Here is a 27,951-nt window from a genome sequence, read left to right on the forward strand (position 1 = left end):
ACTCCTGGATATAAGATCAGGGTGGGAAGGAGGGTGTCCAGCCCCTGACACCACTCCAGGCTAGCAGAAGGTGCAGAGAAAGGAGCCAGCGATGGGGTCCTGCCCACTATGCACAGAGGCAGGGCTTCCCGATTCTTACATTACTGTACGTGCTAATAAACCAGTAGCTTCCAACAAGCCACTCATGCTTCTAATAACTTTCCTGTCCTTTTACCCAACTCCCTGATCTTATTAGCAATGTTTGTTGCTAAACAGGAAGAAACCACCTCTGAACACAACCAATGAAGTACAGGTGATTTACAGAATACCATTTTATGTTTCCATGCCTTCTGTCCCTATAATACATCTCTGCACCTTATCCAAAACCCTGAAATACGTTTAGCATCTCACAGGATTTCCTCCTTATCTGCTTGTTTTATAGTTTGTGTCCAATACATAATTCATGCAGTTTGCATCCAAGATTTATTGTCAGTCCTGCTGATTATGTCCCTATGGGTAAATGAGAATTACAAACTCTTCCATTTCTATGCAAATGCTAATATTATATGTTCCAGTAACCTGTAACAGAAAACTGCCAAATTAAACAATGTAAAAACATTCATTTTCCATAATATTTTGCATATAGGACAGTGGACCATATATGTCATAATGGAAAACAACACCACAAGACATTGAAAAATATAGGAGAGTGGCATTTTTACACAAACTACTTTAGGTGACCACGCAAGAGAAACATCCACCTCTACAAGCTTACAATGCACCCACTGGCCATGGAGACACAGCTACATGAAGGACAGGAATGAAGCTGACATGTCAGGAACATGGTGATAAGTTTGCTTTGAAGGCAAACGTTGCTTTTTTATATGCTGTAAAGCACCACAAGCTCAAAAGAATATCTTGACAACGGGGAAATGCTTATTAACAACAGACAATCACAGTATCCAAACCAGGATAAACTGAGAAGTTGAACTGTTGGGAGGTGTTCTACGGGCAAGTGAGCAGTCTATGCAAGAGTCAGCTTCCACAGTTAGTTTAGGTCCTTTAGAAACTGTATCTCCTTCCCCTCCATGATTGCAACATAATGTGTATGCTCAGAATTTCAGGTATTCAATCAGGCAAAAGAAAGCCCTACATCCTATGCTTCACAAGAATCTAGCCAAATGGACAGTACGTGGTCCTGCTTTGACATAAAACTAGTTTTCAATTATGCTATATTCACTGGATCATTACAATTATTATTTGACCCACAACCAGAGCTATTCATACTTTTGTTTCACTCTTTAGGAAATAGTGGCATGTTATAAAGAAAAATAGGCAGAAATCCAAAACACATAGCTAATATTGAAGTGGTTAATCTTAATCCTAGTTCGTCTTAATTACTACCATCTACCAATTACAACACTATGCAAAGAGCAAAAGTAAAGCTTATGTACCATCAGACTGCGGCTCTACAGGCCTGCAGGCCACATCTGGTACACTCAAACTTCAGCAGCTCTTTGGGTGATGTAATTATTAGCACAGGTGGGGAAGGAGTTGAGAATAGGTGCTGAGGCTTCTGGAGGAGTGGATTCAGTCATTTATTTATGTCAAGTAATGACTACAAACACCAGTTAACGTTTTTGTATAGCCACACGTGCACAATGGTAACAGGTGCAAAGTAAAAGCTAAAATTTAATCACTATGGTAGCACACAAAAACATAAATCCCACAATATTTATGATTTGAGTCTTTCCAAAGGGAGATAAAAGAGGTCATTCTTCTTAAAAATTCATAGGCTTCAAGACTTTGAAAAGCAGTTACTGGAGTCATTAAAAAGAAATCTTACACTTCATCTCACAACATCCTGGAAAATCATACTGAAGTGGAATCCTAGATGGACATATGCACACTTCCCAGTTTTGAGTAATTAAGCTTCTATTTGGACAGCATACAGCAGCCTGCTATAAACCATCCGATCTGCTGCTTTGTCCTTGTTATTAACCTTTAAATAGGTTGACTTTTACTTTAAGACATAAGAAAACAATGATTTCTAACATTTCAGCAGGTGAGGACGAGGAATACGCTTTGAAAAGACATCCTGCAAAACTGTTAGTTCTCCTTTCCATGCAACAACCAACATCTATATTCACAAAAGGATGTTGTGTCCAGTTTCAGTCAGTGACTTTTACACTGCACATTACTAATGCTGTACATGCTTGTATCTATCTCCTCCAGCCATGGCCACACCATGCATCAGAGTCAAAGGCAGAAAAAACACTCCCACCCAAGCAAGGGAAGGGGACAATTCATTATAGAAATCAGTCACTGTGATTTTCCCCTCAAATTCATCAAATCTACTGCTAGTTCACTAATAATAAACAAGGATTAAGTCTGCAAACAGAAATCCAATTCAGTCAACCCTTCACTATTTAGACCTACAGTGCCAGGAGATGTACTTGCATGTATACTGTAAACAGCATGTATGTGTGTAAGTTTTACATAAATACAACTACATATACAAATACATTTTATAATTTTATGCAACAGCCTATTTCTCAACAAATAAACACAGCTCATTTCTAATGCTTTTACTGAAAGCTATGTACCCCTCAAACACTTTCTTTGCCCTTTCACTTAAGCTGTCTGTATTTCCAATATTTATTGCTAAAACAGCTATCATTACTAAACGACGGAATCTATTGGTGTACAACAGCAACAAGGAAAGTTCTCTACTTGGTAAGGTCAATTTGACTGCTATGGTGATAAAACATACTAGAAAAATATCGAGCAATTATTTCCTCAAATGAAGGCTCACAAAATGGTGTTCTATTGGTGTTAGCTTCTGCTAATTAAAACCTTTCAAACACAAAAAGAACTACTAGAAAAATCCTGCTTTTTAAGATGTACATTTTAATGATGGATCTCTATTGTGTGAGCCAGTTATGAACAACTGACACCAAAAAGAAAGGGTCACTCACAGCACCAGAACAAAAATACTTGAGCCATGTCCAGCAGATTTCCATGGAATGATTCTCTCTGCTGCTTCTAGGGCAGTTAAGTCTTTTTTTCATTCAGTAGCTGTTTCATTATATAGTCAAGATGAGTTCCAACAGCAATAGAAGTTCATTAGATATGACTTAAGAGGCTGATTCAGGTGACCAGTTCCAGAGCAATACCGTTTGTAGGGCAAAAATAAGAGTCATTATAGAAGTGGCCAAAAGTGACAGGATATTACAAAAAGCTTTAGCCAAGAGTTTCGGCAGCCATCTGTAAAATAGAAGAGACTTTTCCAACGTGTTTGGCCTTAGGGGTAAATGACATACCTGTTCTGCAGCCACTTTCATATAAACAGCACCATACGCTCAGAGGCTCTGTGCCCTGCATCACCTTTTGTCAAAAGACAAAGTTACCTTTATTATTTACAAGGTCAAGAAGTCACGCTAACGAAGTGTCCATTTTAAACAAGACTTCTACCTGAGACGGACTGAGCACTGAAAGATACAACTCAACTCCCTCTGATCACAGACAGTGTCCTATGCAACAGCTAGCCTTGAAGCAACAAGTAGTCGTCTTCTGATTGCCATGTGTTAGCCAAATGTCTCCTCTTAATTCCTACTTATACCTGCTTTCTTTTAGTTCCAGAAAATTATAGATACCATGTGATGACTGTGGTGGATAACATACAGAGTCTCTTCAGTAGCAGAAAAATGATAAAAAAAAAAAGCTGACCTGTCAAAATTTCAGTAGCATTTTAAAGCTGGCCTCTGATAATTAGCAGCAAGAAAAATTATGACCTGCATGAATACAGACAGAATCATATGAAGACTCCTAATCTCATAGTAACGAAGCCAGGAACTAATAAGTGACAGCTTTGCTGTACATGTAGAATACAGGAAAAAAAAAACCTAAATACATTTCTTCCCTAAAGTAAATGCAGCATAAAAGCCACTCAGCCTGAAATTCGTGGACATCTCAAATGAAATAAGAGTTCCCATTTCCCCACTGCTTTTTCCCCATCGCTATTTCCATGTCCTTATGCTGTCAAGCAGCGTGTCTGAAAAAAAGGACCTGATTCAAATATGGAGGCATCAAGATAAAAGTCAAGTGGAAGACAAATAGCTCACTACAACGTGAAGCGATGTAAGACTAGGCTTGGAAAGAAAGAAAAGCTGTGGCTAGGAGCGTGAGGATAAAGACAGCAGGACTAGGAGCCGGAGGAAACTGGCAAATGAGCACAACAGGAACAAATGAGAAAAGAAGAGGAGGTTAATCCTTAGGGCAGAAAAAAAGTACGTGATGTGTTAGGTACTGGCATATCAGCCACTGCTTGAGAGGGGCTGCTTCGAAGTGTTTTACTTGTATGTACAAAAAGCTAAAGACAGATGCTGAACATTTATTAAATATGCAGCAGACACTACAAAAATATGATTCAATACTCTCCATGTGCATGAAGACATAAATTGCTTCCCTTCTTTTTAATACACTTGTTTCACTGCCATGTGACTTAAACGGAGTTACAGTAGTTTAAATCAGGGTAAATCCCTGGAAATAAAGGCATTACCCTGCTGTGAAACTACTGAGGGGACAGGAAGATCTACCCCAACCCATGAGATGCACTTTTCAATTATTTCATGCTGGAATTTCCTCTAAATCACTTTGTGCAGCTATCTTAACTCTCTAGCTCTAAAAATTCATTGGGAACATTTTCATTTCATTTCTCTCTTCCACAGTCTTAAGATGATGATCATTTTTCATGCACTGGTCTAAAGTCCGTGTTTTCACCACCTAAAAACTAAGCAGTGTCTACTGTTACGCAAGCAAGTAGAGGAAAGCATGTCATCTAGATTTAAGGTAATAAACCCACATGCCTTGGAATCGCTCCCAAAAGCACTTAAGACGGGAAATGAAATTTTACTGCCCCAGTGTATTATTGTGGTGCCCAAGAGCACTACGATAGTTTGGGATGAGGCTCAGAATTTCCATTAGAGACCCAATTTGCAGGAAGTTTAACTTGGCCATGAACATTTGCTTCAGGCTAAAAACTATTTTATAAGCTCTCCCTCCAAGTGCCAATAATTTAAAAAGTTTGGTTGGATTTCAGTCAAAGAATAGCTATAAATTTGTCATCTCATGTAGAAGATACAATGATGTCAGTGGCCCATAGACTCTCAACAGAGACTCCTGCTAGACTTGGGATCCTGCCTATTTTTTCCTAGCCTGAGCTGCTTTAAGTTAATTTACTGAAGTCTCACTCTTTAAATATTTAGCCATATGGCTCCAGAATTCCCCAAATTGCCTCAGGACATCAGGAAGCAGCAGATGCAGACGCAATGGTATCACAAGCAACAGCTACTGTTCAGAGGCAATCAGTGAGTTGCTATTCTGCCCTACCATCATCCAGCTGCAAAACATGGGCCCATACACAACGCTGGACTCTCTTTTTCCAAAACAGTAACTTCATTAAAGTAGAAGAAACTCGCAAAACTAACAGCTTTAGAGGAAAGATTCAGAGGAATAAACAGAAAACTTTGAACAAATACATATTCTTCCTGAAGTACCCAATATATCCATACACAGAAATAAAATTTGGAAAACGAAATTAACTAAGTAACCTTTTTTCCCAAGCTCAGAGAAATTAAAAAAAAACCCAACCAAAACCACACCACACAAAAAAACCAAACCACCAGATAAGCAACTATTTTATTAACTTTTAGGGCTGTAAAACAGGTATCTACCTACCTTTTAATCTTACATTCCTTTCATGCAGACTCCCAAATCATTCTAAACCGCAACACTTAATATTCACCTTCCCAGATCTACTAACCTCATTATCTGGCTGGCACTTGCTGTCTTTAGTTGGCCTCTGCGTTTTTCTAAGTGTGGATTCCTCAGAATCTGCAGACTAAAAAAGAAATTAATTGCTTTAGATTGAGCGTACTGAGAAGTGAGCTACTTACCCGAGTACCATGAAAGGGGAAATCAGCACAGAGTAGAACTGAGCACATCGCAATGTGCATCAATCTACCGTATCCACCTGCCTGCTCCCTTTACCTTGCCACCCCTGCACAGCAGACTAACCGAGCAAGATCAGCAGTTAAACATTGTTCTCCGAGTAAAAACCAGGAAGGCAAGAATCCTTTAGATTCTTAGTACTTAGACAGGTACTGCCCAGAATTGCTTTCTCACATATAACAAAATGAAGCTACCCCCTAACAGAAGCATCTCTGATGTCCGCCAATACTCAATTTCTACCATGAAGCAGCATGCAACAGAACAGAAAAGAAAAACAGGAAATGTTTTGAGGAGGAAGAGGGAAGATAAAGAGAACAAAATTAAAGGCAATGAAGAGATGGCTGTTAAGACAGTTCAGGACTTCACACTGAGATGGCCTGAAGTATGGGGATGTAACGTGTGGAGTCCAGTGCAAACAGAGCACCCTCACAAGAATCTAGATGGGCTTCCCACCCAACAGTCCTTTGAAGGAAAGAAAAAGAAGAAAAAAATCAAGCTGGAAGCAAACAGCTCAATCTAGAAAGCCAGGTAAAAAAATACAGATGTGCAACTGCCATCTTGTGTGTCCTGCTACAGAAGAAGCCAGCTCAAGAGAGACTAGTCGTGGCTCAAAGGGAACTCTCTTCAACCTCGTCTTCCCTAAAAGCCAGCTATGGCTGCAACACCAGCATGCATTACTGGGAAGGCACATGAGGATACTCTGTACTCAGAGTTCCAATAGTCGATGCCACCTCTCTGCCAAACAATCTCATGTGATCAGGAGAATTCAGACATGCAGATTTCAGAAAAGAAACTGCTTATTAGATGTTCAAGAAGCACTGTCAGATGACTCTGATGGCTCAAGCCAAGATATATGACAGAGACACAAAGTTACACAGATGGCCTCAGTCACACTCTTACCAGATCAAATCCACACCAAAACTTTCGCTTCGTAAGAGTAACTGCTGTTAAAGGAAGTACTTAGTTGTTACACGTGCAGAAATACAAGTACGCAACGTCATTAGAACAAATGCTCAGTCCCTGCCACAGCATGTGGAAAGTTATTCTCTGAAGATTTCAATTACCTTTTTCTCTGCTTTATCCTTTCCATGTTCTCTTAAATGCTCCCCATCTTTTTCTCTGTCCCTTTGTCTATCCCTTTCCTTATCTTTTCCTCTGTCTTTCTCTCGTTCTCTGTCCCTAGCCTTATCTTTGTCTCTTCCTTTCAGTTTGTCCTTTTCTCTTCCTCCATTTTTCTTCTCTCTTTCCTGTCCTTTACCATGCTCAAGATCATCTTCTTGCTCTATGTCTCCTTTTCCCTTGTTTTTTTCTGTTTCTCTTCCTTGCTTGGTTGTTCTGCTTTTGTTTCTCTCCCTTTCTTGTTTTTCTCCTTCCTTAAATGTGTCTCTTTCAGGGTCTTTGTGCCTGTCTTCATTATCCTTCTGTTTATCACTTTGCTTTTCTCTTTCTTCACTCTCTTTCAAATCTCCTTTGGGCTTTCTGTCTCTGCTTGAGCTTCTGTCTTTAATTTCAGTGTCTCCTCTGCCCTAAAAAGAAATTAAAAGTAAAAATTAATTCCAATACATAGCAACTCAGTCACACAGTTACTTTACACAGACAAAAATGCAAGCTAAAAAAAACAACACCCAAACACCAAAAAACCAAACCATAAAGAGTGGTAGCCCTTGTACCCCACAAAAGTTGCAAATGCCTACCTCTCTATCTCTATGGCTTTTTCGTTCTTCTGATTTGGACTCTCTGCTTTCTTTATCTCGAGATTTAGAGGACGGAGGTTTCCCTTTAGCATCAGCTCTTTCCCCAGCTAGGATCTTTTTTACAGCAAAATCACTGGACAGCTTTAAAGAATAGGAAAACATCATTGAAATGAGTAAATTACTCTATTAAATACCTCCTTTCTTCCTAACTTTGTAATTAACATGACTTGGGTGAGCTTTTTTGTTTCGGGGGGGGTGGGGGGGGGGTGGGGGGTTGGTGGTGGTGTTGCTTTTTAATAAACAAAGCTCATGTATTTCTGCTCTTCTGAAACATTCTTTCACAGGAGTAATAATGCTCTTCTATGCCAAATACCTCCTGGTAATTCTTGTAATTATTTGATTATATGTACCAGAACTATATAAATATATGGTGGTTTTTACATATTACAGTACAACAGCAATTCTCATTGCAACAATTTAAATATTTTTCAAAATAGTAAAGCAAATGACTGTCAAATCCTTATACCACAACTGCTAGATTGATTAAACACTCTTAAAACCATACTGTGTCATATCTGCATCCGCATCCATTCTTAGGCCACTCCACTTTCACCCAATACTTGCTCAATCAGCAATGGTCACTAAAGAAAACTACATTAAGAACGACTTCCAATAAGCTGCAGTTAGTGTTTAAAAAGTTTTTGCATCTGGTTCATTTGTTAATAAGACAAGCAATTATTAATCAGATCATTTAGACAGCAAGACAAGTTTTTGTGTCCAAATGGTAGAAAATTTGACTACATTAACAAAAAAACAGAAGAAAAAAAAAAATAATCACAGTCAGGGAATTCTCCTTCCTGAAACAGGAACAGCTTTTAGATCACTAAAACTGATATTACCCCGGGGGCAGACTCCTAATTCTCTCCTGGTTTGTAAATGCAAAACTATGAAATTTTGTGGGTTTTCACATTTGGACACTAACTTCTGCACATTAGCAACACTTGCCTGAACTAAGTAACTCCAAGCAGTACGGTCAGCTCAGCACTAAAGTATCAGGCTAGAGACTGATCTACATTTTTGGGGCTCTTTTCCACAACGCACGTCAAGCTTCTGTTTCACAATAAAAGCCAGGAGACTGGTTATTTTAGTTCAGATGGGTAGACTATATCCTCTGGATATTAAATCTCATCGCAATATTCTGCAGAGCTGTTCCATCACGCATGTTTTCAAACAAACTCTGTGCACGTTTATCAGTTTCCCCCTTCCCTGTCTCAAGCAGTTCATAAGGAAGAAGCCATAGCACTCTACTAATTAAAACCACTTAACATACATTTCAATGAGTAGTTTATCAGACAAAGGTAACCCAAACGAAACTTGCAGACAGCCCATAAACACTGCAGTATCTCACAGTTAAATATACACAGCTTCTTTACACTCACTGATCCAAAGTTTTTGGGTAATACCTTTATATTCAAAAAATCACTGTAACACCTATAAGCAAAGAATCCTCATTACTTTTAATACAACAATTATTTTAATAATTGCCCCTGTAGTTATTTTTAACTGGTTATCAAAGTTCTCCTTTGCTGCATTTCCATATTGAAAAAGTAAAAAAAAAAAAAAAAGCATCACACTGGAAAAATTACTTTCATTACAGAATTAGAAATTTGACTGAAATTTTAAAGTCAAAGGTGGCAGTACCTGGTCATATAATTAATGTGTCTGCATCCCAACATTTTAAAAGTTCTGAAGCTTCATGTTCTTCATACCTAACCAATGTTATTAAATGACCAGTGAATAAAGTGAAAAATAAAAAGCAGTATACATTAAAAGCACTAAAATATCCAGAACGTATTTGCATGGGAACCTGGCTCAAACTCTACTAAGGATCATATACTATCCATCTGTTGTTATAGTTTTAAGTGGTAACCCATTTATCTTGTGTAAATAAAAATAGCAGTTGAGTATTAATAAAGTCTGTTACAAATAAGCTCTGATAATATGTCAGTATGTGCATAAAATATATTAGTGATGTCATACCTTATTTAAGCAACACTTCCCAATTGCTTGAAGAAATTCATTGGTTTTTTCAGGTTCGTGTCCAGCCACGACACGTGCTGGTTTTACTGACAGTGGCTCTCCTGTTACCATTACAACAGCATCAATTGCTTTCTGAAGGAAACTGATTTTGGCATCTTTATCCTGGCAAAAGAGCAATTTAAAATAATAACAAGACTCTAAAGTAATTCCACACATCACCTAAGGACTAGAAAAACTGATGGGAGGAACAGTTGCAGACAGCATCTGTACAACAAGAGCAGCACACGGTTTGTAAGGTCAGCAAAGAGGGCCGCACCTGATTTATAGTTAGTTATTTCTAATTAAGAAATGACAGCTTTGATAACAGACGAACATTGAACTAGAATGGCCAAAGTGGAAGTATAAACTTACTAAAAAGACAAAGTTATCTTTTAGCTTCAGTGCATTTTAAGACTGCTATTAAAACCTGCTTAGCACTCCATTTTGAAGCATTATACATTAAAGAAGATGTTTTATTTAAGTAATGATTGCAAGTACTACCAAAAGAATCACTAGAGAGTTCTAACAGGACTGTTACAGCAGATGTTGCTCAGAAAGACAGTTCTTACCCTGAATATTTTTCAGCATTGAAGTCCCAAAGTTACAGGACTAACATGAGTCTAAACTGAGGGTCTTACATGCTTGCACACATACTTTACAAACCAGACTTAACAGTGAGTAAAGAAAACATACGAAAGATAGTGGGAAAGGGATACAGGCACACATTTTTATCTCCACAATTACCAGATGTGTTTTAGTTTTAGAACCATACTTCACAAACAACTTCTCCCAAGCGGCCTTCAGCAGAGATGATGTCTTTTAGTGATTATGCAAAATCATAGGGGGGAAAAAAAAAATAAAGACAAAATAAACAACCCCCTACCAATCAAAATTTTACTGGAGGGTTCCTGGCACAGAGAATGAAATCATGGTGTGAAGTCTCTGCAGCTGTAGAATACTCAGCAGAGGAAAAAAAAAGGGGGTTTATTAATAAAACATAATCAAATTAAAGGATTATTTACCAGCCCAGCACAGAAGTCTACTCACTCACCCTTTAGACTCATGAGTGGAGATAAAAGATTTCACTAGTCTGTTAAAAAGTAAACCCACATGAGAATTCTGTACTCATGTTTAACAGGCATTGGTTTAAAAGAATATAAACTGTGGCATTCAAACTGATAACTGAAAGTGGACCACGGCCATTTCAGTTAATTCAGAAAAGGAACAGTTGTAATTATCCTGTAAATCACCCGATTCTGGACTGCACTTACTGTCCAGGTGCACAGATCCAGAATGACCTGCATCAAATCTGACAGACACAGCAGTGCAGAGGCAAGCAACAGAAGCCGCTATTTCCTCTGCTGAGCAAGGCCAACACTCTTTACAGGCACCTGGCAGCACAACCTATTCCTGTGGCACCGAAGCTTAGCCGAGCCGTTCACGTAGTATCTCAAGTCCCAGAGCCACTCTCCACAAACAAGAACTGGGTTCTGCTGCAAGCACGTGCATGATAGTCAAACGCGTAGGAAGACAGTCTCCAGAGTCAGGGTACTTCCCGTCTTCGATTCTTCCAAACGGATTAAAACAAACAACTGCCACATAGCTGGGATTTTCAGATTGTCTCCATTAACTACAGCAGCACTTCACCCTCACCAGTGCTCCCTGCACTCAAAAATAAAAAAGGAAAGGAAGGAAATACTGCAACCTCCTTCTATTAAAAGTTGTCCATCCTTCCAAGGACATATGTAATCTATTAATTTAGGGAAGGAGACAGGACACTATTTGAAACCAAACAGGTTTTTAAATAAAGATCTAAAATTTCACCCTACATCCTCACCATTTTCAGCAGTTAACATTACCAGCGTGTTCTGTCCATATAAGAAATCCTCATGAACCCGATGAGAAACCTACAGCTCCCACCTACATCGGTAAACAAAATTCTATCAAAATAAAAACAAACATCTGAAACAGTGCTGAGAGCTTGTGAAATCTATCCAAGAAAAAGTATTTCTTAAAAAGGTATCTCCCCTGTTTCAACTGGTAGGACTTTATATATGGAGATATAAAAACAAAGAAATTTTTTTTTGTGTGTATATATATATAGCTGATGTAAAAGATTCAACAAGCAAGCCTGATAGCCAGTATTTCCATTTATAAAAGGAACAACTTTACTAGACCTAACAAGATGAACCTTTCTGATAAACAGGCAGACAGTATCATCCACTGTAGTTGGCAGAAGAGGTGTATTTGGAGAAGTCCCAACAAATAAGGAATCCTCATGCTTTAAATTCCCCTTGCATCCCTCTCCAGTTGATTGCTATGACTATACATCCCTTGAACAAACTAGAACCCAGTGAGGTCCACGTGTGCGCTCTGCAGGCCAGATCTGGCTCATGGGATGCTTTCAGCCTGCCTCACACAACTTTCCGTGCGGAAGGAGGGGATTAGCCATCCAAACAGAACGTGTTACCCCAACAGTGGAGACATAAAAAGCACAGAAGAAATGGTGGGTACTTCAGGACCCACCTGCTATGTCCAGGTGGGAGAGGTAAGCTGAAATTAGAAACGGTCACTGCGCTTGTGCGTACATGACGCTGCGCAGCATAAGAAGGGGTGTCCAGACCAGGACCCAGCCCCAGCCACCAGAAGCTGGACCAAGTTTTAGTCTTGCTTAATATCAGTCTACACACCTCGTGACCGGCAACAGCACAGCCAGCCTGCAAAGAGCACCTGCCAGTTCTCCCCAGCCCACATCACAAAGAGTGTGGACTACAGCACTGGGACTATTTCACAGCGGGTACAAACTTTTTCTTTTTTCTGAAAGCATCCTGCCTATTCCGTGTCTGTGCATCTACTGCCAAATCATCACACCAGGTGAGTATCTCTCCCTAGTGTTACATAAAGCAGATCACCCTCACATAGAAATGCACACAGCTATTCACAGCATTGACTCCAGCTGCTGCTCTCAAACTCTAGCTCTCCATGGGTACCTTCCATCTCTGCATAAAGATTACTCTTCTGATTTTCCACAACTCCAACAGAAATCACAGCAAGAAGCATCCTGGGGGTGCCCAGCCTTTCTCCTGACCAGTGTTCAGAAAAAAGGAACACAAGCTAGAAACATTTCCCACCACAGTACAGCATTTTGATCTCTGCCTGAACTCTTGAAAACCATGATCTCATGGACCGTGAAAGAAATTCTCAGAGAGGTACTCAAGATTGCTGCAACTCGAGAGCTATCATATTATGTGGATACAAACAAAGACCTGCTCAGGAGTTGCTAGGAAATCTGCTTTTTCAACCCACAAATAAAACGCATGGTGCTGTCCCAACAACAGGCAGCATGTGCTAAGCTGCTCTTCATCACAGAACTACAGACAAGCTTCAACAGGCACAGTACCAAAAAAAACAACGATCCATTGTATAAATAGCTTAGATTTTAGTCACAGAAATATAAACATATATATCACACTGATAATTAGCTGCAAGAAACGCATAAAACATCCACGCAATTGGCTGTATGGATGCCAAACCAGGCCCATAGACCTCATACTTTCAGTTGCTATGTTAAACAATCACCAAAGGATGTAGCTGTCTAACCAGCAACATACAAACACTATGTTATTCGCCATGAATAAGTGCCATGAAAAGTTTCCAATCAAGTCAGTAGTTGGAGAACTCTGCATCAGCTCAGCAGAGACGAACAAGAGAGGAAAGGCAGAGACTAAAGTCAACCTTTGTACTTAAGGAAAGCATTTGTCAGTAATAACTTTCTCTAATTAGCTCTTTGTATAACGTAATAAACCTATTGTGGAATGCATATAATAGACAAATGCCTCAGTAAGTCCTGGGATATTAAGCATGAATATTTATGCTATATATGTGTACAATATATATACACACATACATAAAGCAATAAATCTAAAACCATACATTCTGTTGATAGACCACAAGACTCTTTCAAACAGTGTATGTGGATTTCTAGTGTTTGTGATTTATTAACAATGCCAAACTACTGCCCAATTACTATTATCAATGCCAAACTACTTCAAGGCAACCTTGCTACGTAATGATTCTTTTCATCCACACTACTATAATATTTTGGAAGCCTAGATGTGATCATAGATTAACACTTGTTGTTTTGAAATCTGTACAGAAACAGTTGTTTACTCGCAACAGCTTGTTTGTGTCACATCCACAAATGCAATCTACAGGGGTTCACCCCATGCGTTGCACAATATAACCAACAGGCAATACTTTTGACAATTTCTGCACAAGACTAAAGACAGGTCCTTGACATTAAATGCAGAAAAGACCAAAAGTACCTTCGGGCAAGTTTCAAAGAATACTAATATTAAAGCTAAATAAATCAGGAAGTTTCATACCCACCTTAACATTATCTGATTTCAATTCAAAATCCGTGTAAAGTCCTTTCATAAAACCCGTCACTCTAATTACCTTCAAAATAGAAGAAAAACAGTAAGTACACTTGAAGGCCTCTGTTCAATAAAGCCTGTGTAGCAATAGGAAATATATTGGCCTTATTTGCTTGCAGAGATGATACCTTGTTGAGAACTGTTTCTAGAGCAGATTCAGAGGCCTGCTGTGTCTCTGAACATGCTCTGCGACAAGACTTAATCCTTGCTTACCGCTCAAGCCTCCCTTCTTACTTAATTCCATCTTTAACCTTGATGGTTGGTGAATCCAGGAGACTCACAACGTAAAGACCTGCATTTGCACTTTAACCACAGCTCTGCATTATTCCTTTATTGACTTCTTTATATGTGACTATCTATAAAGCAGCAACTCGGTAAACGTTAAAATTAAGACAGGTGGGTGTGTGGTTTTTTTTTAACGGGAGATGGGAAAATAACCTACCAGCAGGTTTCACGGAGGATCAAAGGCACAGCAGCCCGAGGAGGGTCAGGCCCTCGTCAGGTCATACCCACAACCAGCCGCCCCAAACCCGACGAGATTTACTTGCTACTCAGCGTCCCCCCCAGCAGCAGTGTCCTGGTGTGCACCAGCCCCGCCAGGCCGCGGGACGGGGACGGGGACAGCCCCCCCCACCCCCGAGTCAAGGGGCCTCAGGGCCCCCCGCAGCCCCCCGCCCGGGGGACCCCCTCTCCCCCCTGCCGCGGCAGGCACACCCCCGCCCGCCAGGGGGCGGCCGAGCCCGCAGGCAGGCCCTGTTGCCTAGCAACAGCGGAGCGGGCCCGCAGGCCGGTTCCCGGCCCACCTCGGTGATCACGTCGTGCAGGTAGCGGAAGGGCGGCTTACTCAGCAGCCGGTCCGTCAGCGGCGGCTTGCGGATCACTCGGCCCAGGGACTCCTGCGTCCGCCGCACCACGGCCTCGTTCATAGCGGCGGCGGGACGACGCCGGAGGCGGCTCCGGGCATTCCCGGCCTGCCCCGCGGCGCGCCGCGCCTCACTGCGCAAGCGCAGCGGCCGAGGGGGGGTTGCTAGGCTCAGCGCGGCCCTAGCAACCGGCCTGGGTAGGCCCGGGCCCGAGGGAGGCGGCCCCGGACGGCTAGTCACCCCCCAGCGCCTTAATATCAGCAGATAAACAGTGCTCAAACTCCATTGTACTTTTTGGTGTTTGTTGTTTTGGGGTTTTTTTATTATTGAAATAAAGAAGTAGAAAGTAAGAGTGATGGATGGGGAAGAATGAGGTAACATCCGGATTGCCTGATCCCACATCACACTCCCTAGCAAAGCCAGGCCAAGGCCACTACAGAAGAGCACAGGACCCCTAGCACTGTCCTCAGCCCCTGCAGGCCCATTGCCACCAGGCAACCTTCCCTGCAACCCGCTTTGTCCTTGCCCCGTCACAGCCCTCATCAACAAGTGAAAACCTGGCTGTGCCCAGCCTCCAGGTTGCTGCCCATCTCCCTGACCAGGCTTGGGAACCTGAGAAAGAAAATGCTGCTTTTCTGCTCAGCCAGTCGCTACCATTAGTGTTTGAAAGCTGAACTTCAACAGGGCCGCAAGGGGGCCGTGCTGCTGTGCTTCAGCTTACCTGCCTTGCTGAACAACCTTAGAAGAATGAATCAAATTTGGGAAGAGAAAGAAATGTTACAAAGCAAATTTATCTGGTATTAGTTCAGACAAAAATATAGGTTATTTTTTCAGCAAAGGAAGCAGACAGCTTCCACATTGACCAGGTAATTACATCTGGGCTCCTGAGAGCAGGTGGTTACAAGGAAGTGATTTTTGTCTTCCCCAAACACAACACACTGGTGGGTTGTTGACTTTCCCAGACAGGCTGTGACTACAAGATCTGGTGAGCCTGGGAAGAAGAGGAGGTGTTGACAGCTTCTACATCCAAGGGCATCGGAAAGTCTCAGAGGAAGCAAGAAGACTGGGAAGAAGCTGCACTGGGGAAGAGGGTTGTTTGTTTTGGAATTGTGTGGTTTATCTGGATTTCTGCCACCAGCTCTCTACAAAGCATCTGAGATGTCTGAGAAGGACTCTCAGGGGTTTTGTTAAATTTGGCCTTTGGCATGCTCGTTTTGCTGAAGAGGTAGTACCCCAAGGAAGCATGGCTCAATTTAACTGAAGAACCAAAAGCTAGCAACCCACAAAATCTTCACGAATCTCTACAGACCTAAAGGCAGGCACTGGAATCAGAAGAATTACCCTAAGACCATAAACCAGAAAGCCTTAAGTTTAGTCTGGAGACCTAGTCTGTTTGAGGACCTTGGACAAGAATTGTTCAGAAACACCGGGCAAGCCAAGACCAATCCTCCTGAAAACATCAGTAGGAAATTCAGCTGACCACACAACATCAATAAGAGACAAAGCAGTGTACCCTGTGGCTCAATCTCCAACACGCACCAAAAGCCATCCTAACACCAAAAGGGTCGCAGAGAAGCTGGCTGTTTTGAGCACTTCATCATCACAAGCAGGGATAGACATCCATGCATATTGCCTTCTCCTCCAAGCTTTGCCTCCTCCTGCAGGAAGGGACTCTGACCTTTCCAGCCACTAGTCCAACTTCATATAGCAGAACTACTTTTCAGAAATAGGCTGGAAAGCAGCAGGACAGCACCACGGTACGTATTGCTGGTCAAATATTCAAGGCCCAGCAGCAGGAATGTAAAGCTCCCTACCTCCGATTCTTTTTACATACCACAAACAGCAGGATACTGTCTCCAGCTTCAAATAACCTTATGAACTCAGTAGCTTAAGTGCACACATGTATATATACAGTTTCCAGCCTCTATCAGCTGAGCTACCAAATGCTGCTGTAAAATATAGATGCAGCTTGACAACAGAAAGCACCTTCTGTCTCAGTCAAAAACACAGTTCAAACTGAGGATACTGGTGTCAGGAACAGTAATATGTAGTAATAGTAATATGGAAGGATATACTGACTGCATTATCTTAGAACAAGATTTTTGTTGCTATGATAAATATTAGCAGGTTTTCATGCTTCACTGGCTTTCTCCGTTTTAAGACTTTAAAAAAAAGAACAGCAAACCAAACAGTTTGTAGTTGTGCAGGATTGTAAACATATTCTGCAAGGACTGGAATTAATTCCTAAGGGTTGGTGTCTCTGCACTCCCCTCTTCTGGCTGCCCACTTCAATAACACTGAAGAGGACTTTTTCCTGAGGTCTCAATCCCCAGATCATAGCAAGTTGGGGTCAGCTAGATGCAAAAGCCAATGGTAACAGAACAAATCCATCCCATAGACCAGCAGCCTAACAATCAAATTGAGTTCACAGTCCTTTTTCTAGTCTTTCCACCTCAGCAGCACACAAATTTTTGTCTGACACTCAAAGCTTCGAACCTCACAGGATGCCTGCAAAATGCAGCGAAGTGCATCTGTGCCATCCACCAGCTCCATCAGACTAACTGGTCTACTCTCATGGCACTCTGTCCCCGGAGCGCTGATTAAAATGCGGCATTATATGCACTTTTGCTATCAACAGGAGTTGACAAAAATAGTCAAAGGAGAAAAAAATAAATCATTTTCCCAAGTCAGTGGCTTTGTATTTTCTAGAAGCTAATTGCTGTTGCCAAAGCAAAATCACTACTCAAAACTACACATTAAAATTGAAAGAAAAATAAAATATTTTTAAAGACCTTTTAGAAGTCTAGCTGTCCAGAATAGCTTTGATTTCTGACCTTCAGCTGCACAGAGGTAGGAATCTTCCCTGTCATTCTTAGTATCTTCAGCGCTCTCTCCGCAGTGATTGAAAACAGGAGACACGAGAAGGTGCTCCTGCACACAGAGCTCTGAGCCAGACGCAGCACTGATCCCCACATGTAGGCTGGGACAACAGCTCTGGGAGTGCTGAGAGACACAGCACACAGGTACCATCCTTGCACCCTCCGTCACAGGCCTCTGCAGAGGAGCCATGGTCACAAGAACTCAGTGCACCCCGTGGTGCAATAGATACCTAGAATCAGGCAGCACTCCCTGATTTTTAAGTAACAGTTTATCTTAATGGCTTTGTGATTAAGAGAAGAATTTTCTTTGCTAGTGTTTACAAACTTTTCTTTACCCCAATCAGTGTCATTCTGAAAGGATGCTTAAATTACAAATACATTTAAGTTTCTCTTGCATGTGCCTAGCTACCTGGTACTTATTGCAAGTTTTCCACAGCACAATTTCTTTTTTTTCTTTCTTCCTCCCCTCTTTTTTTTAAGCCATAAGTCTTTTAGAGTTATAATTGTTTAGGTTGGAAAAGGTCCTCAAGATCATGAAGTCCAACCATTAACCCAGGACTGCCATATCCATCACTAAGTCATGTCCCTAAGCATTGCACCTACACATCTTTTAAATGCCTTCAGGAATGGTGACTCCTTGACAAACCTTTAGGTGAAGAAATGTTGCCTAATATCCAATCCAAACCCCTCTTGGTGTAACTTGAGGCCGTCTTGTCCTGTCAGCTTGTTGACCAACCTCCACCTCACTGCAACCTCCTTTCAGGTAGTTGCATGGAGTAAGAAGGTCTCCCTTGAGACAGAGGAAAGGGTTTGAAAGCCTTTTAGTATAGTAAGAAAAGCAAAGCATGCAATGATAGTCTTTTAAGATAGGGTTTGTATTGTTACTGCTTTGTGGATTGCCACACTCGCTGCTGTGAATGTTTCATTATTATTTGTTAATTTTTTTCCCCCCGTATAATTCAAACAATAAAAATTAAGGATTGGCCCATTTCCTTTCTTTGTTCTCCACATTACTTATGTGCACACATAATAAAGGAATTTATACTCTGCAGGACTGAGCAAATCCCTCTTATCACAACCTGCCAGTTAACCAAGTCATGCAGCCTCCAGCCATGCAGAGTCTATGATAGGAAAATCAAGAGTTCATAAATTGCTACAAGTAAATTCTGATTTGAGAACCTTGAACAGACCTATACATCACCGCAAAGGAAGATATGCTCCATCTGTACATTATAGCTATGGATGGATTCTTTTCTGCAGTCAGAAGTTTACTAGCCAAGTTAGACATTTATGAAGGAACCCAAACAGGTGTCAGCTTAACAGAAACTATGGTGGCTGTACCTCCTCACAATGCAAAAAAACCCCACACCCAAACAAACCCACCCCGCTATCACAGCCCGTACCTGTCAACAGCAACCGATGGGAACAAAACAGACCATGCTAGCTAACATACCTGTCTTTACAGGCAAGAGGGCTGGTGGCTGGGAGGAGGGTTAAACTTCTTTAGGCATTAAGACCACAGGTATCATTCCCAGAAGTCACCCGGCAGCTGTTCCACAAGCACAGGCTGCTGGCAGGGGCTTACAGCCCAAACATGGCTCTGGCCAGCCACGGCAGCCAGGAGACAGGTACGGCAGCGGAACTACACAGCACTCTCAGATTCTGCACGGAACGCAGAAAACTGCACGTATTCAGAAGTGATCAGTGAAGCTGATGCTCTCCGAGGAAGAAACCCACAAACTAGTAGAAGGATTGATGCTCTTACTCAGCACGAACACCTAGATGAAGCGGGAGCAGAAGCAGTGGTATATGCACAAACCCCATCCAATAAACACAGCTGGTGGGCCTCCACCACCCGGCTGTAATAAAGATCCACAGAAGGAGTTGGATCATGATCCTGTCCTTTGTATGGACCTGCACAAAGCGCTGTGCTGACCAAGGGCCAGTCAGAAAACAGAAAAGGAACATTCAGTTGTTAGCCTGTCTTGCTCACCCATTCCAGTTCCCTCCCCCCGGCGCCATTGCTCGTTATTACCAGGGTTTGTACCTGTGACACCCTTCAGGACACGACTGCTCTGCTCAGTGGCTGCTGAGGGAAGACCAAAGCAAGCAAGAACGAATTAACTTTTTAACGGGCCACTTCCCCCTGCTCCACAATCACTTCAAACTGGAATGAGTCATGAGGAAAAGAAAAAGAAAACACACACTCTTCTCATAATAGGATCCCTGGAGTTGAACACTTGCTCTTTTACAAGGACTGCACCGGGAGTGGATACAAACGGTAAGTTCCTTTGCCTTTCTTACTACATGCAGGACCACAGTGCTCTAGATGCTTCATACTAGTTCACTTGCAAAATAGACCATATTCACATATTTATCCACAAATTGGGAGTTGAAATAATGAGAAGTAAATACTAGACCATGCTTTCTAAAAAAGGGGTGGGGAAAAACACAAGCTAAAAATCACTTTAACTTGCATCAAAATCCCAGTCCTCCAACTGAACGCAGGTCCTTGCACAGTACAAACCCAGCTGGGTTGGGTAAACTTCTCACACAGCCATCAGAATGCTGTCTTAGGAACAGATTTGAAAATTAAAGCTTAATGAAGGTTGTGCCCCATCTAACATTAGTAACCAATCCATGCCATTCCCAATCAACATATCAGTGAGACATAACACAGACAAGTCAACTAGACATATAGAAATGACTTTTTATTTTGTGAAGAACACTCGAAAAATAAAGATGAAAGCTTTTCCAGGCTTTGGAATATAACCATCATAAACTATGGAATCACAAAGACTCCATTTTAAAAAGATGTTCCCTCTTCCCACCCCCATTTTTAATGAACCCTCTCATTGTGGCATGACCCACAATAGTTTTAAGGAAAAAAATATGAGCATTTGAGCCAATATTAGAAATAATCCAAGATTGGTTCAGTGCAGGCGCTGCTACATTACACTTTAACAAAGGCACATACTAAAACCCCCACGTTAGTACTTGGAATCCATATTTAAATTGCTCCAAAGTTCATGTTTTCAAGAAGAGACTAGAGTTATTAAAAGGTAGGCGGGAAGGCTGAGCTCACTACAGCTGTCCAGCACGGAACAGGAGGAATTAAAGTGCCAGCAAAGTAAGTGCAATGCAAAGGAAGAATCTGCAACACAAACCTTTCTCATTTACCTTAGCAATCAGCATGTGCGATCACTTCTGTAAACCTTGGCTCACAAGAACATTTGTCAATATGGAAGAAGGCAATGCAAACTATGATAGGGAAAGCAATTGGCTGTCCTCACCTCAGAAAACCTATCCATAAAACTAGGATGGCAAGATTCAAGCAAAGCCTACCTACAACTGAAACAGCAAGATTAAAACATGCCCTTCTTGAACAAATCAGCCTAAGAAAGCACAGATGCACCTGCTGAATTTTAAAGATATGCACTGAAAGAATAATGATATGCTTTTCAAGGTGCTTTTGACTTTTTTTTGCTGATAGCAGAGAGTGTCAGTTTTTTTGTCTTGATGCTGTCTGAAATACCAGAATATTGTTAACCTATTAAAAGTAAATAAGAGATCTCACATCAGCCAGAACTTTTAGGAGTCTGCTGTACCAGCATCTCCTACTACAAAATCTTCTACACATAAACAGGTAAACGTTTATGGCAGTCCCCAAAGGGGACTTGTATTTTGTCCTCTCATTATCTCAGATTTAATTAAGGACAACTTCAGGCTAAGTTCAGAAGTAACTTTTGAACAATTGCTTTGCTCATTTCAGAACAGGTTTTGGACACTTCTGCAGCTCAACAAGGCTCTGCAGTGTGTTGGGAGACCAGACGGCCCTCAATACAGCAATCTATTTGCACAGGTTCCCAGCCGTAAAAGGCACACACGTTAGATGCCACCAGCACGTAAACTGCTGTCCAGAAACTCTTGTGTGTTACCGTCTGTTCTTCCATTTTCACCTTAGCATTCAAAACATGCTTAGACTTTGTTTATAAACAAAAATTAACTCCATTAAGAGTTTGGGTTAATTTGTCAATACTGGCTGTGGTCACAGGAAATTCTGAACCTGATGTTAAATTAAGTTAAGGTTATGAATAGTTACATACAGTGGGGGAAACAGTTTAAATACTGTAAGCCTTATAAAAAATTTGATAAAGATGCTGAAATGTCAACTTCTGGTAAACCCCGATTCCCAGCCTCAGGGGTAAGAAAAGTATGGTCTCTCATAAGCTAGTTATACACATTCTCAACCTTGAGATCCAATCTCACAGGCATTCAGTAAGCATTTTACTTAATAATTAAGAACCTTTGATACTGAGTTCAGCTGGTAGTCAGCTGCATACATCCCATTCTGTTATGCAGGCTATAAATCAGCTTTGTGACACCAAGAGAAACATTTTCTCAAATGTAACAAAGAATATTAGAACAGTTGAAAAGATAAGAAATGAGGGAAAGTCCTCTGAATAAGAGTACTGAAAATAAACACAAGCCTTTTTCCTGAGTATAATAAAACCCGCTTAAGACCAAACATCAGATCTGCCAATTTTTTCATCCATTTTGTTTGTTAACAAAGCTTATGGACAATAAAAAAAAGCCCTAGCAACTTCAAAATGTAAGGTTACCATGCTTTTGTTCCATATGACAAAAAGTCTTCAGGTTTTAAAGCTTGACAGATTGTGAACTTGCTCTTTTTTGAGCCAGTTTTGTACACTTTGTTCAGAGATTTCCACACTTCCCTCATTCCTGAAACCCGACTCCAGCCACTGCAGACTTAGGTCTATATATAAAGAGACAAAAGCAAATTCTAGCATCTGTAACTTCAAAGATCAGAGATGGAAATAAATTCTAGAAAGAGATGATTATGACTGCATTAAAAACCCCAGCAAACTCAGTAGTGATGTTGCAAGACATCAGCATCTAACCAAAAAAGCTTTTAGGGTGATTACAAAACAGTCACCACAAGGTTAAACAATATATTAACCTGTTTTCTCACAGATAAAGTGCATTTACCTAGCCTGAGAATTAAGTACCACATTAATAAAGGGATGCTAGAGTACTTCCCCAAGAGAGATTTTAAAAAAATCAGAATGAATCTGATTCCTATGCCCAGTTTTTCCTCTGTGATTCTTGAAGAGACACTTCAGGAAAGACCCTCTTGCTGGTCCAGTTGAGGTACTCCATGCCAATTTAGTACATCAGTAGTATGGTCTGGTCAGCAAATCACGTGGTGCTATCTGAAAACACCCACATTGATAGAAAGAGCCACTTCTGGTTTACGATGCTTAATACTCAGCTTCTCCTCAGAGAAAACATGGTCCTGTAAGCGTTCAGCTTGCTGACTATTAAAAAAAGAAAAAAAAAATAGGAGATACTTAGTATTAGCCTTAGAACCAACAGCAGCACAAGCCTGCACTAGAACTCTATTTCCACATAGCTGTAAGGATGACATTGCAAGCTCACACTTAGGACCTCTGCGGTGCCAGTGCAGCCACAGAGTTCATTGTTCATCTCTGGAGGCAGGGACAAATGTTGCGGTACATTGCAAGAGAGAAAAATGGCAGGCTCAGTGCAGGACCACAGCACTTAAAGCCAGGAGTTTAAATTACCTGAGCACTTCTTTCAGAACTGCTGGAAGTGTCTGCTCTAAGTAGTAAAGAACAGCTGCAAAGAACAGTTTGCACATTTCTACAGAAAAAAGAAATGTATATACTCAATACCTTTTCTTTTTTTCTAATGCAAGCTGCCTTTGTTTCTCTTTTCCAATGTCATCTCTCACTGTGCTGAAGTCCTTAGTGTCATCAAGAAGAAGATTCTGTTGTGAAAAAGGATTTGGTAGGTGAAAGTTATAAGGTCAAACTATTTCCCACATTCTGCTCAGTTTGCACAATTAATTTTCAAAGCATTTCTTCTAACTAGTTTTGCAGTCATTAAGTTAACAAAATGGAAAAAATTCAAAAAGGAAAAAATATTTATCAACTCCTCTATTTAGCTTTTGCATTTAACAGAATTTGCCTTATTCAGAAATTTCTCTAAAGAGTTTAATGCATCAGGATAAGACATCAGACTTCTCACCTACTGCTTTAAAACCCAGCGAGTATGTTCTTTCAGAGGTCTCCTAAATAAGCCTTATTGCTAGTACAGAGCTCAATATGCTGCTGCGTAATTCTCTTTTTTCTTAGTTGAATAGACCTGTAATAATTCTTTGGAAAATATAATGGGTTTAAATTTACAGTAAGATTTTTAAAGGGCATTGTTCTTACATTTTACTCAGTTGGGCAAAACTAGTCAATAAAAAAAGTATTCAAGTGTAGAGCAGAAAACAACTGCTTGCACTGGCTGAGAGCTGCACAAGAGCCTCTAAGATATTGTCTTCTATTGCCAGTACTGAGATACAAGGAGTAAAGCATCATGTTGATAAAAGAACAAGAGAAAAAGACAAAAAAGACTGGTAGCGACAATTTTCTTATCAATACTGTGTTATCTAGATCCACATATCAGTGCTTTCATAGAGATGCAGCAGGATGCAGGAAAACCAGAAAGAAGATACTGCAAATGGGAGAGTGCCTGAGCCTAACCCTTGGGCAACAATTAAAGCCAAGTTAGTTTACCTTCACTCCAATGACATCTCCATCTTTCAGGTGGTAAGGTGCTGACTGTAAACTCTCCTGTTTTTTCTTCCGTTTCTTCTTTGAAATTTGCTGTGTCTGAATAAAATCAAATCAGAAACTTTGTACATGGCAGATTTCAGAAATCTGCTTAAACATGTTTGTTCAAGACCCACAGCACAAACCAACACATATTTCTCTCAAACAACTGTTGGATTCTGTCATTGCAGACCTTACCCAGCTAGATATTGGCAGCCACTCAAATCTTTCAGGGAAGTATTTGGCTATTTCAATTTTATCTACAGGGAGACAATAGTGAGAAGCCACTCTCTGCCTCAGTGCCCAGGTTGTGCATTCTTTGGAGATATCCCACACCAAATCCATGGAGTCATAGTAGTCCCTCTCCCCTGGTATGGCCATCTGGACTCGAAGCAGCAGTTCATGGGGGCTGTCATCATGAGGAGAAAACAGACCATTCTCATCAGTCATGCTTTCAGAATCCAGAATTCCCACTTTTCACTCCCTCCTGCCCTCCCTTATTTTGCTTCTGGAAAACAAAAAGTAAGTTCCAAAGCCATCTCGCATACTGACACCTGTAATCCTGACAGACAGTATTTAAGTTAAAAGCTGCTCAGTTACAAATACATTGCTGTAAGAAATAAGTATCTTGAGATCTTACCCCAAATTCTCTTCTTTTTGCAAAGGTTCTATGCAGATTTCCACTCTGGCACCCAGTTTATAGTCACTGAAAACAAAACAAAGATAATATAAGTTTCCAGTCATATAGTCTAAATTTTAGTAGACAAACCACTTTTAGTCAAGTAGACCTGTGCTTGGATGGAAAGCCAAAGCAAGAGGCTATCAGAACAAAAATGAAAAACCCTAGGGAAGAACAAAAATGGCATTTCAGTAAGTCTAAAATAAAGCTTGGCAGCATAAGCATGGCATGATCTACTCATGCTCACACCTTGCCCTTCCACAGCTCTGGTTAAAAAAACATGCTCAGAAAAAAAAAAAAAATATCAATTGAAGTCAAGAGAAACAAGCTTTCTGTTGACATCTGACTGAGCCCAATTTATTTCTCTACCAATCCATCCTACAGCCTACTACTTGCCTACCAGCGCTACTTCTGCTTTCAATAAGAAACCTACTTGAGTTGCTGCTTGTTGTTTCGTAACAGCTTGCCTGGGCGCTTACTGTCCACTGTCCATGCTCTGAGAAATGAGGGCAGTGGGACAATCTGCTTCTGGCAGCATGGTAAGGTCAGAACCTGAGAAAAGAAACATTTCTTCAATAATTTTAGCAGCCAGTCTCCTTGGAAAAAAAAAGAAAGCCACTTGATTAATTCTCAATGCAATACTGAAGCAATCAAATGGGGCAAGGTATTTAGATTTATTCCACACCAGCTGTTACTTGTGACTTACAGGTAATGGCTATGATCAACACATTTGCTTTTCAACCTCAAAGCAAGTTGGACTTTGTTCCCTCCCAACACTTCTCAATTTAACTTCCATTTCTAAAGTACTGAATTTCTTTTTTTAACTAAAATTTGAACTGGAAGGGAATGAGGCTGACAATCATTGCCCCAGTTTCTAGCCAAGTGCTGAGCAAGCCCCTTTAAGCCTGTATCAAGGACACAATACTCTTCCCATGCTAAGACAATTCTCCTTATTCACAAGAAGCAAATGGTCAGTTTTTCATAGCAGTAGTTTGGCAGAGACTGAAACTGAAGTCATAACCAAAAAAGTAAGTGTTGGTATGGATCAGAATCAGATGAGATCCTTCCACATGCGTTCAAGTAGAACAACCAACTGGCTAAACAATAAAGAGCCTTATGATAGGATTATTTTATGTCTTTTTGGAGTTTTGGCGTTGGCTTTTTTGGTTGGGTTTTTGTTTGCTTTTAGGTTGGGGGGGTTTGTTTATTTTGAGGTTCTTCTTTTTGTGTATTAAAATCATACTTTTATGGTGAAAAAAAAGCTCAAAAAGGCACCTTAGTTTCTGGCCAAAGAAACTAAGCTATACCCTCCCGAATGACAAACACGACCTTCTGTGCATCAAAAGCAATTCTTTACTCGTTTGATTCAACATACCAAAAAAAAAAAAAAAAAAAAGAAAAAGGAAAGAAAAAAGAAAAAAAAAAACAACGCAGAAAACTAATACAGGAACAATGTGGAAATGGAAAGTGGCTTTTTAGGAAGTGCTTGTATGTGTGTGCTTCTCATGAAGAATTTTTACATTGTACATTGTGAAATAAAGATAGGGCTGCAAGCCGAAGTTCCAGATGAAGTGCAACAAGGCTTTTGCAGGTCAGGACACATGACAGGTAGAATGGCAACTGCAGGGGACATACTAAGGAAGTATCTGAGCTACATGCTCCAACTGCCCCTTGGTACTTACCACTGAACATGGCATATAAGCAAATGCCATATCAGAACATACTGGAGACAAGGGAAAAGGAAATAGAAAATAGGTATTAATAGAGCTCAATTAATCACAGTGTTGCTGTACATTTCCAATACAGGAGAACATCTAACCTGCATCTTCAGATCTTCCAAAGAAGCTTCTCCTGCTATTTCTATACTGCCAGCGTAACAAAGATCCATGTCTGTGTGGATGTATTCTGGTGAATCTTTAGACAGGAGGGAGAGAGGGGAGGAAAAAAAAAAAAAAAAAATCAAACAACAGAAGAGTCAACATGACTGTTTATTGTCCTAAGAGATAACAGTCACTTCATGGTGAGATTTCACTTAGAGAAGGTACCTGAACTCCTTTTTTTTTTTGGAAGGAAGTTAAAGAAACATAATATACAGTTGATAAAATACATTGTTAGCTGCCAAACAGGAGGAGTTTCAACTGATCCTATACTGCAAATTTTAAAACTAAGACCAGTTATTCACACTTGCAAATAGTATTAATTATTGGTTATGACTGAACTGTAGAGCATGTTGCAAGGCAAGATAAATCTACATTTATCTATGCTGCTGAAATAATCAGGGGAGAAAGTATAACTCAGAAAAAGTCTGAGAAGGAGAAAAATGTGAAGAAAACTTCTAAAAGAAGAGAGGTCCTGCTCTGCAACACAACTGAGCAAAGGAAGAACATTACTTTTCCTGCAGAAAGGAAAATCAGTTGGTTTCCCATTTTTCAATTCACTGTTGTCCCCACTTCAATTTCTTCTTCCTTCTCAACCCTCACTTCATTTTCCTAGCCTAGCTGGTTTTTGATTTGTGTTTGAGGTTTAAAAGAACAAACACAGCTTAAAATACTGTATGCAATGTCTTTTATGCTATGTAAGATTTACTCGCTCATCTCTCTTTTTACAGCTTCTCAAAAAGCAACATAGTCTAAAGTGAATTAAATGTAAAGTTAGGAGCATTTTAAGCCAGTCACCTCTTTGCTCA

The 27,951-nt window shown here is 40.6% G+C and overlaps 2 protein-coding genes across 9 annotated transcripts in view; both read right to left on the reverse strand.

Annotated features, from left to right (window-relative positions):
• TRAF3IP1 (TRAF3 interacting protein 1) overlaps positions 1-20,516 on the reverse strand; it is a 50,888-nt gene extending 30,372 nt beyond the window's left edge. The window contains exons 1-6 of the mRNA XM_080400693.1: positions 15,004-20,516; positions 14,154-14,222; positions 9,726-9,887; positions 7,686-7,826; positions 7,056-7,517; positions 5,804-5,881 (exon numbers count right to left, since the gene is read on the reverse strand). Of these exons, the coding sequence (XP_080256819.1) occupies positions 5,804-5,881; positions 7,056-7,517; positions 7,686-7,826; positions 9,726-9,887; positions 14,154-14,222; positions 15,004-15,606 (1,515 nt within the window). The 5' untranslated portion in view covers positions 15,607-20,516. The remainder of the gene's footprint in view (positions 1-5,803; positions 5,882-7,055; positions 7,518-7,685; positions 7,827-9,725; positions 9,888-14,153; positions 14,223-15,003) is intronic.
• Positions 20,517-20,632: 116 nt separating this feature from the next.
• The window catches only part of USP40 (ubiquitin specific peptidase 40), a 38,503-nt gene continuing 31,184 nt past the window's right edge, over positions 20,633-27,951 (reverse strand). For 7 of the 8 annotated variants that reach the window (XM_080400667.1, XM_080400668.1, XM_080400665.1 and 4 more), the window contains 7 exons: positions 27,085-27,179; positions 25,699-25,817; positions 25,227-25,292; positions 24,785-24,995; positions 24,551-24,646; positions 23,660-23,754; positions 20,633-23,281 (listed from right to left, as the gene is read on the reverse strand). In XM_080400667.1, coding sequence (XP_080256793.1) covers positions 23,173-23,281; positions 23,660-23,754; positions 24,551-24,646; positions 24,785-24,995; positions 25,227-25,292; positions 25,699-25,817; positions 27,085-27,179 — 791 coding nt within the window. In that variant the 3' untranslated portion in view covers positions 20,633-23,172. Of the gene's footprint in view, positions 23,282-23,659; positions 23,755-24,550; positions 24,647-24,784; positions 24,996-25,226; positions 25,293-25,698; positions 25,818-26,947; positions 26,989-27,084; positions 27,180-27,951 lie in introns of those variants that run through there. The other variant, XM_080400672.1, reaches the window with a different exon arrangement.

The sequence above is a fragment of the Falco punctatus genome, assembly GCF_963210335.1.
Source record: "Falco punctatus genome assembly, chromosome: 8".
NCBI classification, from domain to species: Eukaryota; Metazoa; Chordata; class Aves; order Falconiformes; family Falconidae; genus Falco; species Falco punctatus.